At 38.4% G+C, this 14,150-nt stretch overlaps 2 protein-coding genes across 2 annotated transcripts; one reads left to right on the forward strand and one right to left on the reverse strand.

Annotated features, from left to right (window-relative positions):
- Positions 1-1,864: 1,864 nt before the first annotated feature.
- On the reverse strand, positions 1,865-2,956 carry LOC112577319. The gene is made up of 2 exons (XM_025260375.1): positions 2,905-2,956; positions 1,865-2,583 (listed from the first exon to the last, which is right to left on the reverse strand). The coding sequence occupies exons 1-2, from the start codon at positions 2,954-2,956 to the stop codon at positions 1,865-1,867; spliced, it is 771 nt and encodes a 256-aa protein (XP_025116160.1).
- Positions 2,957-3,203: 247 nt separating this feature from the next.
- Positions 3,204-13,946, forward strand: LOC112577321 (acyloxyacyl hydrolase-like). The gene is given in 19 exon segments (XM_025260376.1): positions 3,204-3,442; positions 4,512-4,668; positions 5,548-5,647; positions 6,479-6,544; positions 7,177-7,241; positions 7,456-7,516; positions 8,311-8,381; positions 8,698-8,746; positions 9,003-9,072; positions 9,075-9,145; positions 10,176-10,245; positions 10,684-10,800; positions 11,043-11,082; positions 11,302-11,376; positions 11,718-11,796; positions 12,418-12,573; positions 12,877-12,936; positions 13,167-13,266; positions 13,570-13,946. Coding segments are annotated over 19 exon segments (1,722 nt in total). The 5' UTR covers positions 3,204-3,333; the 3' UTR covers positions 13,776-13,946.
- Positions 13,947-14,150: the final 204 nt, after the last annotated feature.

Genomic DNA, 14,150 nt, shown 5'->3' on the forward strand with positions numbered 1-14,150 from the left:
TACCTGGGACGAGGACAACAGTAGCACAATGTGGCGATCTTGTAATCAACGCGAGCTCGGAGTGAAGCTCCCGGAGAAGGGATGTCACGTGGTCAGCGTTACGCCAACGGAAGACGACACGAGTGACATTATTCTGAGCACTTTGAACTTTCTCCAGTGGGCGGTTATGGAGATTGATAAAATGGACTAATAGAGAGCTGCGGGACACTACAAAAGCACCACAAGTGTTTGATGACAGAAGCTGACAGGAGGAGTCTGATCAGTGACATCCTGATAAGCTCAAGATGGACTTGCAGGCTCCACTGATGTGAGATTCCTGGGACAACGATGACACCGAGATTGTCTGAGAATGAGAGATGTTCACTTCAGAGAAAGTGAAAGTAGTAAAGGATGGCAGTTTTTTTGCAGAGGCTATTAATAGCAACAACAACACTAAAATAATCAGTTTCTCGCCGTTAGCGACTATTTATACCCTCTAAGCAGACGACCCTGACGTCATACCTTTTGGATGTCGAGCTCAGTGTTCTTGAACTTGTACTACTGATACATTTTCAACCCACGATATCTTCTTCAAGTATAAAATATCACTCTTACAAAATTTTCCAGCTGATAAACGCATTTCAAATGATAAGTTCATTGATAATGAAATATCTTGACTGGCTTATTATATTATTAGTTCATGGCTAAATGTTATCTCACCTGACAGGCCGTTTTAGGTTTTCCTGCATAAGGGATGATATAATATAAAGATTAAATTGTAATATCCTAACGCATTTAAAAAGAAATTAATGGATCAGCTGTATAGTTTATGAAACCAGAATATTTATGGAATTGTATGTATACATACAGGCCCGTTCTTAGCCCCTGCGGGGCCCGAGGCAAAGGGCATGTGCGGGGCCCTCACGCCACGATCACACGATTTTAGTTGGGATCTAAAGTCACTTTTTTCCTCAGGGATATCTCGTCTTTTATCATTGACAGCACGCTGCATACACATTACAACATAAGCCTACGATTAATTTAGTTGTAACGTTCGTCAATAGGTTATGTAACCAACACGTCAAATGGCTACGTAGAGTGGGCTGTCGTAGCAGAAATAAAGATTGAATTCCGCACTGAAGTGTTTTATTCAGTTTTGCTCAGCGTCTGGCCTAACTTCTCTCTCTCTCCAATTCACAAAGAGGTCCCACACCACTGTCAGCTCTGCTATTTATTCTCCCTACCCTCGAACATTCTAGCACAGACATTCTATTTCGTCACAATAAAGACATTTTTGAACATCGCTACATTGTTGAACATCATTTCCTCCCTCGCGCAATGACAAGACATTTTTACTGTGAACATTGCTACATTGTTGAACATCATTTCCTCCCTCGCATAAGACATTTTACTTTGAACATTGCTACATTGTTGAACATCATTTCCTCCCTCCCACAAAGACAAGACATTTTTACTTTGAACATTGCTACATTGTTGAACATCATTTCCTCCCTCGCACAAAGACATTCTACCTTTTACATTGCTGCCGTGCTGAACATTCTGGAATATAGATGCAAATCTACAACCCAAAGACATTATACTTCGTACACTACTAGAGTGCTACAGTTACAACGAAGGGAACCCTACAGACAGGCTACAGTCTGCAGTCGTAGTTGAGGTTGAGTTGATGGGTTTGCATCCGCCATTAAGTAACACACAACACACACACCGACACACGTACATGCTAAAGACATTCAGATTTAGTAACCAAATAACATAGCAACACGTAAACATACGGCATAATATAACATGTAAATTTTCAACACTAAAAAATATTTACAAGTGAACTTTCCTGGCCTTCATTGAAGCAAAATCATCAATCAGTTCACTGAAATCTCATTCCCGAGAAACACTGTTCTCGATGGAGAGTATGGCCACAGGCCATGTTCCTCAGCCGATCTTGGCACATCGTTGACCGCAGGTAAGTTTTAATTAATTTCAGCTTCGAGAAACTTCGTTCTCCGGAAGCTACTGTCACAGGTATTGTGAGGGCAATTCTTAAGGCAATCCATAAACTCTGAAAATCGAATGATCGTCCTTTAATGGAGAGGAAAGTCAACATCTTACGAAGGTCTCCATGCACAGAATCTGGAAAAACATACTTCAATACGTCCATTTCCTCGGCAAGCATGTATCCATCGACATCTCGGCTTTCTCCATGTGTTAACACATCTTCCAAATTCTTTACACATGACTTCAGCACCGACTTTGGCAACTCCTTGAAGTTGTAGATAAATCCAAAAATTTGATTATGATTCCTTAATTGTTCAAATCTTCTTTGAAGAGACGCAATTGCTGTATCCACTGTCATGTTGAAGCAGTTGATGCGGAAATCCTCCTGGGCATTTCTTCCTCCTACATCTTCTCCTTCGTATTGTTCGTAATCAAACATTCTCCTTCTCTTTCTAATTCGTGTAGCTTTAAAAACTGGTTCTGTAGCTAAATCCTCTGCAATTTCTCTTGCATTAATCAGATAGCTTGAAAATCCATTTTGACGATAATCTGTCAGCCATGTGCAAATGCCCTCCAAGCCATTTAGTGCATCTGAAAAATCCGCAGTCAGATACGGCTGACTACACTTCCATATGCCTAGTTACTATATCAATCAAAAGCGCGGGGCCCCTTGAAGCGCGGGGCCCTAGGCAGATGCCTCGTCCGCCTGCCCCTAAGCACGGCCCTGTATACATATGTGCGTTCGTACTTGTGTGTGGTCCTTTGCATGAAGAGTACGGATATGCGTAAATGTTGTGTGGATGATATGTTTCGAGAGTGGACTATCAACTAATTTAATAGACCAAATTATTTATCATTTTATTAATAAAGTCTGGACAAAGATTTTGCTCAGATTCCATGTTTCTATATTACATGAGGTGATATTTGCCGACTTTCCTAAGCGCGACTCGTTCAACTCTTGCATGTTCAAGACTGAAAGACAGACGAACACAGAAAGGTTCTGCAGAAATGTACAATTAACCCTTTATCACCAAAGGGGTATGTGGTAGGTGGTGTACCATATGTCTACACTCACAGAACTGACTCTGTGCTTGGCAGCAGACATCGCACGACTGATGGGTGAACCATAACCACACACACACACAGGTCTTCGTCATTTCCATTGTCTGTTATCACCATAAACTGTTATCACTGATATATATATATCGTCCGTGTTGCCATGTAGAAGATGTGATCTCGTGACCAACCATTGTGGCAGCCTGAGATAACTGAGTTCAGAAAATTTGTTGAAAATATCTGGACGTCTTTGTCCACGACTCTGCTCAGTTTGAAAATCCGAAAATGAAGCAACTTGGAGGATTGTTTGTTTGCTTGTTCATCGCATGCATGGCTTTTGGACAGGTCAATAGCAAGCTTACGAGAGGTGTGAACGGCGGAGTCGACTGTGCCAGTAAGTGTGTATGTGTGTGTGTTGTCATATATATATATACTTATTTGTCGTATGTAATCTCAGGCAAAAGTCAATTCATTTTCCCCTATGGGTACGTGGAAATATGTAAGTTGGGTTGAAAGGGATGAGTGTGATCATGGTGACCAGAGAAGAGAAAGAAAAAAACCTACCTAAAATGTATGCATGTTTGTTAGTCCCTTGACTTCAGTGCTCAGTCGACTTTATTGCGGTCTTCCCTCAGCAAGATGCACTAGACACACTAACACTGTGATTTTTTAGGACCAGTGCTGTTTAATAATAATAATAATAATAATAATAATAATAATAATAATAATAATAATAATAATAATAATAATAATATCATTTGAGGGACAAACGAGGAACGTCCATTATGAGATAAGATGCATACGAGTATAACAAGACATACACGTATGCACGTGAGGTCAGAAACAGCTGTTGCCCAGGAAGGTATCCAGAAGAATAATAATGAGAGTTGGAGAGATAAAGAGATTAATTTAAAAAGCAGTACCACCATCTGCTGTCCTGAAGGAGCAGTTTGTAACCATTACTTTATGTGAACCGTGATACCCAACGATGCTAACTTAACTTGCTTCACAAATTTGACGACAGTCTCCAGTGTTTCCCAGTTGTTCTGAGTTAGTCCTCATGTTATTTTTCCTGTTTTCAATATTTGTGTGTGGTCCTTTGCACTTTTTAAGCTTTGTTCACTTTAGTGCTGTATGAAGGCTTTACAGCTACATTTCTCATGGGAATAATTGAAACCAAGGCAACCGGTGTGTCCTCTCCCTGAGACGTACAGGGAATAATTCAGCGTCCTTAACACCTCACTTGAGCAAGTCTGCTAGTGTGTGTGTGTGTGTGTGTGTGTGTAAAATGTATAGAAATTATCTTCTGTTTTATAGTATATTATATATAGACACGAACAAGTATTAATTCTCGATACAGTTTAAAAAGAAAACTCAAACAAATCGTTTTACATTCCGACGTTACCAGCGAAGACAGAAAGCATAACTGTTCACAATGTGATAGCTGTCCATCTGTTTGTCAGCGTGTTTTGTGATCGTGTCGCTGGTGGAGCAGTTGGGGGAGATCCACAACGAGAGTGTGGTGAATTCCACGGCCCGGCTGTGCTCTTACCTGCCCGGCAAATACCAGCAATTCTGCAAAGAGTTTGTGGACGCGTTCGGGCCCATCCTTTTCAAACTGTAAGTATATATACCAGCAGATCACAGCCGTTGCAACTTTCCTCCTCAACGGCAGTAAATGCAATCCTTTGTGCCACTAAAACAAATAAAAAGACTTTTAGTGTAAAAAAAAAGAAAGTCCAGTGGGTTAGTGATTCTCAAATCACAAAGGTATGAACCCGCCCTCTTACCATCCTTTGTCTAAAGACTTAACATACAACACACAGAGAGGAATCAGAGAACGAACAGTAGGGATGGAAAGTGTGATAAGTCTGCAGAGGAAGACAAGAGGGAGAATAGTCAATTGATTATAATAAAAAATATCGACAACCATGTTGATTAGTGTAAGGAGTAATGCTCGTAAAACAGATGCGTTTTAAGTGCACATTTAAACATTCGAAGGTGGGTGGATGGCGGATATGGAAGGGAGGAGAGCTCTATACTGTTTTGCAGCATAATAACTAAGAAGTCGGTGACCATGATTATGTTGTTCTGGTGACAGGGATAGAGATCGTACGGCCATCAGACGAAGAGCGGATAAGCTGGGATGTAGGATTGTACATCGACATTCATACGTTGTCAAAGTTACAGCTAATGGGAGAGGCGTGTTTGTGGACAAACGTGACGTCACAAATTTAAACTTCCTTCTGTTAAATAGTCCCAGTTGTAGAAATTGTAGTCGTTAATCGTACATCTCAAGAACGGAGGAACTATGTTCACCCAGCTTTGGGGAAATAGCGTCTTGCACGCACCGAGCACGTACTCGTCATCAGAACAAAGCATTCGCACCCTATCGTGGAAGACCCTATTAAGGGAAGAAAATAATATAAGAAGAACGTAGCACATTCAGATGTGGGTGGCGTTATTACTGCCTCTGACAACGAAACTTGTATGTTACAGGATTGAGGACGATGCCAACCCTGACAGAGTGTGCGCCTCCCTCGACTTCTGTCGCACCGACCCCGGGCGTCAAAGCTGCCGCGTCTTCAGTCCCCACTCTGTGAGTCCATCCTCCCTCTCTTCCTCTTCTGTGTAAAATTAGAAACATGATGGAGTAAGCTGTTTGTGTTACGTAATTATTACTGTATTCTGAAATTTGTTTGGATCCTTTATTATCGATCATCATATAGCTCTTGTTTCAACGATGTTTTATATTTGTAATTAGCTTTATTTGTATCTGATATATTTTGTTGTGATGAGGTCGCCATGCAACCGTTGCTGGGAGTATGAGTGTATATATATAGTGAGAGAAATTATTTTAACGTGTATATATATGTATTTATCTGCATATTGCTAGCATGAGCACTATACGGAATAGTAAAGTTGTAGTGTATTATATAACTCATGTTGAATGATGTCCTGTGTCTCTCAAGATCCCCACTATCGTCTGTTTCTCTATTGCCATAGAGACAAGTCAGACAATACCACATTTAGAAGAGACAGAAGAAGTAAATATATCTAATCTCATGTTTTCTATGTTCCGTCCTCACCTGTACACACACTCGCACTCTTTCTGAACGCGCACTATATAACAAATCAAAGATGGAAAATATTGCAAATACAGACAGAATTTTTTTAGTAAGTATAAATAAACTGTGACAAAACATAGCACCATTAAATAGCAGATTATTACTATTCAAAGTGCAGGAATCAATTAAATTCGGGAAATTTTCAAAGTTAGTCTATGTATCAGTGTATGCGCACACGCGTGTTAATTCCGCCCCCGTCCGACCACTTTCCCACCTGACCACTCTATGGTTGATGAGGAAACTTCATTACATCATGATTACATCATGCAAAAGATTGGCTGACAACTCTCCGATCTTTCCAGACTGCCTTCGAGGAGAGCGTGTTGCGTGGCAGAGATATTATTGCTAAGCACGACCATCACCATCTGGTGAGTTGTCTGTTGGTCTCATGTTACCGGTACCACTCCTGCAATTCATGTTGAGACTGTAACACAGGCCTGTCAAGTTGTTTTGTTGTTTTGTGTACCCGCCGTATGCATGTAAACAGCATACATAATTATTAGTGCATTTTGATATGAAGCGTTTTCTTTGTGATGTGGTATACATTATAGCAATTAATAACTCCAACTGCTCAAACGTTTTTGGAGTCCTGTATTGGATTAATACTCTGGGGCCCATTATCAAGTCTATGACAGGCGCACGGGAGGCAGAATGAGGCCCTGGGTTTAATTGTCTGTATTTCAAAACAAAAAAAGAAGTGAGCTATTCAGCCTCGGTATGAAGACCAGTACATGGTCTATGATTTGTGTGTGTTCATATAATTTATAAGAATAAAAATATCTTGTTGTTATAACTGCTATATAAGTTTCGCTAATCACTCTTGATAATCAAACTAAAAAACATGATGTTTCACAAGCAAGTTTAAAGTTAGCTGAAAGGAGGCATGGATTGTGGAATATTTAATACCTTCGTTAGCACCACCGGAATTGAAAGAAGAGACAGATTAATATGTTGGGTCATTACGTATTTGTCCTAATTTTCACTTTATTTCCATCCAAAGTGGCACTTAGGAATCAACTTTTGTGAGCTACCTGGAATAAAAGACATTTGTTTAATTCTTGAAAGGTAAGACATTTTTAATAATAATTTTGCTAAGTTAAATCAGCATATAAAATATTATGCCTCGGCGAGTGTGCGTGCGAGTATGCGCGCGTGTCTGTGTACGTGTGCACGCTTAATTCATACATCACCTTTAAAATGAACCAACATGTTATACCTGGGGGAGGGGACTATTTTGCTCTCGTTTCTTTGATCCTGACAATGACCTACTCTGTTTCAGAGTGTTTAACAACCACGTTCCGATGGTTGATTCTGATGTGGACCTCTTCAGTACCTACCCAGTAAGCATTTAGCGTTGTGCTGACTGCAGGCTGGGGTTCCTTGGCGGGCAGTTACCTTGGCGACGGCGGGTTCTTTGACGGCAGGCTTCTTGTTGGAAATGACGGTTCCAGTCGCATACTTTTTGTTAACCCTTCTCTATCCTCCCTGAAGAGTGCCGAAGGGTACGCTGTCGTTTTTTTGAATTGGACGCGACAAGTCCAATATGATGTTTCCATTGATACGAACCATCATATATGTTCTCTGAGGACTTCATTCCCTTGGTGGAGCCCATCTCCACAGACGGTTGTCCGTCAATTTGCTAAAGTTGTCGACAGAGGGGCCCTGGGCACGTGCCGGTCCTCCACACGAAGGTAGAGGTGATCTCTTTGCCGGTGCTTCCGTCCAGGGAGTTTTTGTGCCAATGTCATGACAAGCACGTATACGTTTGTGTTGGGCTTTAATTGTCTACTTTTCGAGATACACCCACAACCATCATGATGTCAGAGGACAAGAACACAGACGTTAGGATGGTGCAGGGAGACATTTGCCCTGCCAATGCCTCAGCCAGTGGGAATTAAAGCTAGAATCATGTGCATTAGGCAACTTTGAGTCTTGAGCATGATGAAGTTTGTAGTTGTATACAAATCGATCAGAATTAAGATGGGGGTTTCACCCAGATTTTCAGAACTATTTGTCGCCATTCTTTTCAAGATGTAGAATAACCCTAAAGAAGGCCTAGAAAGCCTTGTCACATACATAAATTATTACATATTTAAATAAACACAACTAGCCTGTAGTTTTATTTTGGCCACAGACCATGCGAGGAGCCTCATGGCGAGGTAAAGACTGTAACGACTTGAACAGCAACATCTACCCAGGAGCACTGTGAGTAGTCCAAACGTAGTTGTATCACAAACATTCACCTTTCAGTGTTTTCTTGCAGATCACAATACATTCTTATTATAATTAATTTTGATTATCAAGTACTAATTAATCACATTTTGTGCTCACGAAGGCTGAGACTATAAGAAGATGAGAATTGGCAAAGTTTTCTCACTAAACAACCAAAACAAAAAAAAAAAAAAAAAAAAACTCAGAATGGAGTTGGTATTTTCACGTGTTCTCCTCTGTAGAATCTGGCTTGGAGTCCTTTGATCATTAACCTGATGACAAATAACTGAGTAATAATTCTTTTTTTCAGACCTATTGATGGTGACCATTTAGAGGACTCAAACTGCAATGGAATTTATGTAAGTGTGTAATAACACCTACATATTTTTATAAAGTTCACAAGCTCTGTCATGCGATAATCTATTCTTTTTATGCGGCACTTGTTGTCATTCTATCATATTTTCTGTGTTCATTTGTCGGCCAAAGTCATGTTGGAACATTTTTACTTTACAGAATGGTTGAAACTTCTCAACATAACGAAAAAACTTTAATTAATGCAGGCATCTGTTTCGTCACAACTAAGGTGTTTATATGTTGTTTTCTGAAAACTGACAGGGTACCAATCCAGGAACTTTGATTCCCTATGAGACTGAGCTATGCGCAGGTTCCCAGCCTCGAGGAATAGCCGTGTTGGGGATTCCATAAGCGCCCACTTCCATCTTCCAGAAGAATGGTTTGATGCTACAACCATTTCTGCTGTAAGTTTGTGCGGTTAACCTCAAAAAGATCCAAATAATAATAGTCATCAAAACATACAAATATTGTGATGGAACATTATTATATTTTGTACCAAAGAAGTGTGTGGAAAAGAACATGATAATTATATGTGAAAAGTACAGAAGAATCGTTTTGGTTGCTGAAGTGTTGACTGAATTATGCTGTAATTTCATGATATAAATATGAGAATGGAAATTAAAAAAAAAAAAACCCTTCCCTCCCAAACATCCAGGTTCATTGAAATTGCCCCAAGAGTGTTTTAAGGCAAAGGGTTGTGTAAAGCTGTAACTAAGGGTTTTGTTGTGTCAAGTGGAAAACAATATAATATCTTTATGAAAACGTTAGGTTATCTCATTTTGAGGGTCTAGAGGGGTGCACTATTTATTCTAAAGACCGGGAAAAGTGCAGTGCGAGGTACTATTTCCTCAAATATGTGTAATTCTAGTCTCTCCTCGTCAGTATACACCCTTACAAACATAGCACACACACAGGTTAATTAGAAGATCATCAGCGCTGACGCTCTTTGGTTATATTTATGATGTCCAGATTTGCCTAATTAACATATGGCCCTTGCTCTTCCATTGGCTGTAGCCTTGACAATGTAAGAGTTTCCATGTACAGTCCTTTCTTTATTAACCTTTTCTGTACACGGTGATGTGTGTACCCTTTATCTTGAGAAGAGAAGTGAGGAAACTGGTCCAGAATTGGGGAAGCAGTATTTTGCATTGATCTATACCTAAGAGTTAGAAGAAAACTGAACATCACGAAACTATTACAGGTTTGGGACATGCTCATACACTATTATTTTTAAGTTTTTGTCACCTTACTTTTACCCTAAAAGTGGATAAAAATCGTACCTGACGAAATAAAGAATTTCTTATGGCCATGGCAATATCTAGCAGATGGTTATATTCTATATTAGTTCATAGACACATTTAAATGTTACAAAACCTAAAAGCATCACATACATATTACTATTTTGTTCATTATAATCAAAGTTATATTTTTCAGGAAGCTTTTAAACATCTGGACTTCATCATTGAAAATGAAATTGATTGGCCAGAAATGTCAACTGCATCAGGTAAAAAGAAATTGTTCATACTCAGATAATTAGGAAAATATTTTCTTCAAAGAAAAAACTAAAATATCCCTATCACAAAGTTCATTAAAAGCAGTTCCACTAACAGCACACAACTCCACACCCCACCCCATAGTCCCCTCTGAAAAAAGGTTGGTCATATATGAGCTGAACATCGCACTCCTCTGTTCAAATAGCATAGACTAACCTATGACCTAAACTGTTACTTTATAAAAAGTTGTACCTAAGTATTCAGAAAACAGGACATTTACATCAGGGAATATAATTTTTATTTTTAAGATTAAAATAACTATTATTTTTTTAAGATTCAAATGAAAATGTATATGTAAGAATCAGATTCTGCTTTGAATCTTTACACATTAAGAATTAAAGTATGTTTTGTACAATTACAATTTAACAAATTTATCTGTTTATGCACAGGTCATGGTTTCAACAATTGGACCGAAGTTATCCAGGGTCCTATAGATTCTCTGTATCTTCGTCTGTGGCAAAGAAATCACTGCAATCATAGGGATTACCAAAACATTGGTGTCAATGGTATTGCTGAGGTGTATGAGGAGAGGCAGTGAGAGATAATCACTTGTGAACTCAAGATTTCTACTCAGAGAAGACTGATTATTTGTCCAGAAAGAATAAATATGTGGGCAGTGAGAAGTAGGGGTGAGAAAATAAATAAGAGAGATAACTTAGAAATTGTTTCCTATTCTTGGAAAATATTTTAAACAAATTTACAAGATCCAATTTTTAAAGAGGGTAACAAACATGTTTCTCTCAAACAGGTGCAGATTCATTTTCAATGGTCAAACCAATAATGGAAAGGTATGTATGAGATAATATTACTTACCAATTTGAAGACTTGCTATTTATAGGTTATGATGAAAGAACTTATCTATTTGGTAATTTTTCAAGTTAATTTTATGATTTAATGTTTAAATATATGTTAAAATGAAAGTTTACAATGTAATCACCAACTGATATTTTAATTTACCATTAAGCAGCTTACAGGATGATAAGGAATATGACTGTAAATTTTTTCAGTCTTGCACGTAAACAGCAAACAGACCAACCACTGGTGGTTATCTACGCACTGGTTGGGAATGATGTCTGCAATGGGTAAAGAAATTTAGCTTGCTGGATTTATCAAACCATAATAACACATTCTAGAGAAGGTGAAAACTAATCATTTACTGATTAATCACTGTGCTCTACTATTTGCTTTTACTAAGTCACTTGTATTGCAATATCAATGTACTTGTTAAATAAGCAAATATTCTTTGAATAAATTCTTCCTGATAAATGCAAATAAGCACAGTCAAGAGGTGATGTTAGATGTTCCAACACAAGAATGATAAATATCCCTTATGAATAATCATCATGTGATGAGAACTTTTAAAATATTCTCTTTAAAGCACGCAAACATGGCATTTAAAATGAAACTGGTGTATTGCTTACAGACATACTGATGATACATTTGCTCACATGACTACTCCAGCACAAATGAAGGCTAACGTTATGGATACCTTGATCTATCTTGTAAGTGTGATTTATCCATTATAATTCTAGCATTCTTCAAGAGAAAACATTAATCATTATATGCAGTTGCTGTTTAGTTTCAAGACCAGATCCAGTTTCGAAGTACTAAAGCAGTTCATTAACCACTAGGTATAGGAACAGAGTTATAGTTACTCTGGAGGAAGCAATGGATTGAAAGCCAAGAATAGTCACAAATGTGCAGACCCCAGATCATTTAATAAGTCAGCAGATTACCTCAGAGGCAAGCAGAGGATCACAGGGGAAATGTTAAGAGATCATTTTCTTGAGGCTATCTTTTTTTTGTGAAGTGCCCATCTTTTCTTCTCACTGCCTTCCTCACTTCCCCAACTCTCAGGTATTCATTCCTGAATTGAATTTGCTTGCACCAAAACTGGCGTACCATTCGGTTTGGATGCCATTGTTCTAACCACTTAGGCATTCACTTCCATTTATAGCTGTGAACCAATAACAGCTGAAAATTCAACAGAAACAGTTATGTATTTCAGGATCATCACTATAGGCCTGCATCATTTCTCACCTCCATTTTCACCTGGCCAGCAATCATATGCCTATATGTCTGTAAATACAAATGCATACAAGTATTTCTTATGTTGCTAACAGGACAAGAAGTTGCCTTACAACAGCACAGTTTTCCTCGTTGGGCTAGCAGATGGCCGGGTCTTGTATGACAGCCTGAAAGATCACATTCATCCCATTGGTCGATACTGGAATAAGTTCACCTACTCTCAGTTTTATGACTTTTTCAACTGTTTGCAGGTGCAAAGGCATTATAAGGGGACTAGATATTTACATCTACATCTACTTTTTCATTTAAAGTTACATTTATATTGTATGTAACATTCCTATCAATTTTATGTTCACATTTTATAAACATACCAAATAAAAATTGGGATAGCAAACATGCCTAAAATACTCTCAAATATGAAGACAGGAATTTTGAAAAATGGAAGTTCATGAAGCATTTCTAATGTCAGCAGGCTTATTAGATCCTTTTGTCTCATTTTGTATCTAGGTTCTAGATACACAACTGCTGATTAAGTCTAATAACACTTCTTTCAGATAAGCCCATGCTCCGGGTGGATGAACACAAATGGAACAATTCGAAACATGACTACTGAGGTAACAAAACCTGTCAGCTCTGAGCTTCAGAGTACCTGCAGTGTTATTTTTAACACACCATTCCTCTGCTAATGTATTGTCATATCAGACATCAACATAACATGCTTAGAAAATATTAACTGTAATTGTTTAAAATCGATCAGCATACATAAGCATTTTTTGAATCTTTTTGAGATCATAAATTTGCAGTGGGTAACTGATGCTTATTGGGTTTTTTTTTTCCCCTCCAGAGAGCAAACGAACTGTCTCTTGTGCTACAGGAGGTTGCCCAAGAAAACCAAAAGGCTTTTGCACATTTTCAGCTGTATTTCATGACCAATCCCATAAACTAAAGGTTTGTCTAGCACACTTTATTTTAAATGAATAATTTTACATTTTAAATGAAGAACTAGAAAAGTAAAGAAAATATGGTTTTAAAGACTGATCCGAGGGGATACATGGGAGGAGACAAAGGGAGCCACTTAAATGTCTTTACCTTAATTCACCCTTTTTTGGTCAGAAACATCGAGATATGCTTTACCCTTTACTTTGATACTATTTCCTGGGAAACAAATTACAAAAGATGACGTGGAATTGTTTTATATATATATTTCAAAATTAAGTGAATGTGTTGACCCTGTTTTCTGTTTCTAGCAATCAGTGTTTGGAATGCTCAGGGTGGACAGACATGGCAGCTCCTGGAACCAGTAGATGGTTTCCATAGTAATCAGTATGGCCAAGCGCTTACAGCTCAGGTAACATGGGAGGAAGCTGAGAAATTGATGCCACAAGTGTTTGGACCAGTCAACCCTGCCAATGAGAAGATTGCACAGATCTTTGGCAGCCAGGGTGGTTATTGATCCCTGTTCAGGCTGAGAAAAGCTACTGATGGAATAAACTCTTCTTGTAGGATTAATATCTTTTTCAAACAAGTGAAGTGTTTTCCAGCGTGCCAAATTATTTATTTCTCTGTTTCTTTGCAACTTGTACATACACATTAACAGTGATTAAAATCAAACACAAATGGTTCCTCTGAAGTGTTTTGGTTACCAGTTGCCATGGCACCATGATAAGTGATAAATGACCACAGGGTTCTGTTGAACAGTTATTTAAAAGGACGAGTTTTTCTACAACTGCTTAGAATTACATTATATTTAAACATAGAAATATGACTTCATTAACAAAATCCCTGAGGGCAGGTAGATAGGTAACATTAATTTTTCACACAAAATAAT

The sequence above is a fragment of the Pomacea canaliculata genome, linkage group LG12 (assembly GCF_003073045.1).
Source record: "Pomacea canaliculata isolate SZHN2017 linkage group LG12, ASM307304v1, whole genome shotgun sequence".
Lineage (NCBI taxonomy): Eukaryota > Metazoa > Mollusca > Gastropoda > Architaenioglossa > Ampullariidae > Pomacea > Pomacea canaliculata.

What these genes read in the sequence shown, in the direction of transcription:
- LOC112577319 (XM_025260375.1), bottom strand. Translation starts at nt 2,956, where the DNA reads ATGCAAGAGTTGAACGAGTCGCGCTTAGGAAAGTCGGCAAATATCACC. An exon ending in GTCGGCAAATATCACCTCAT is followed by an intron (nt 2,584 to 2,904) that starts GTAATATAGAAA and finishes CGGATTTTTCAG; the next exon opens with ATGCACTAAATGGCTTGGAG.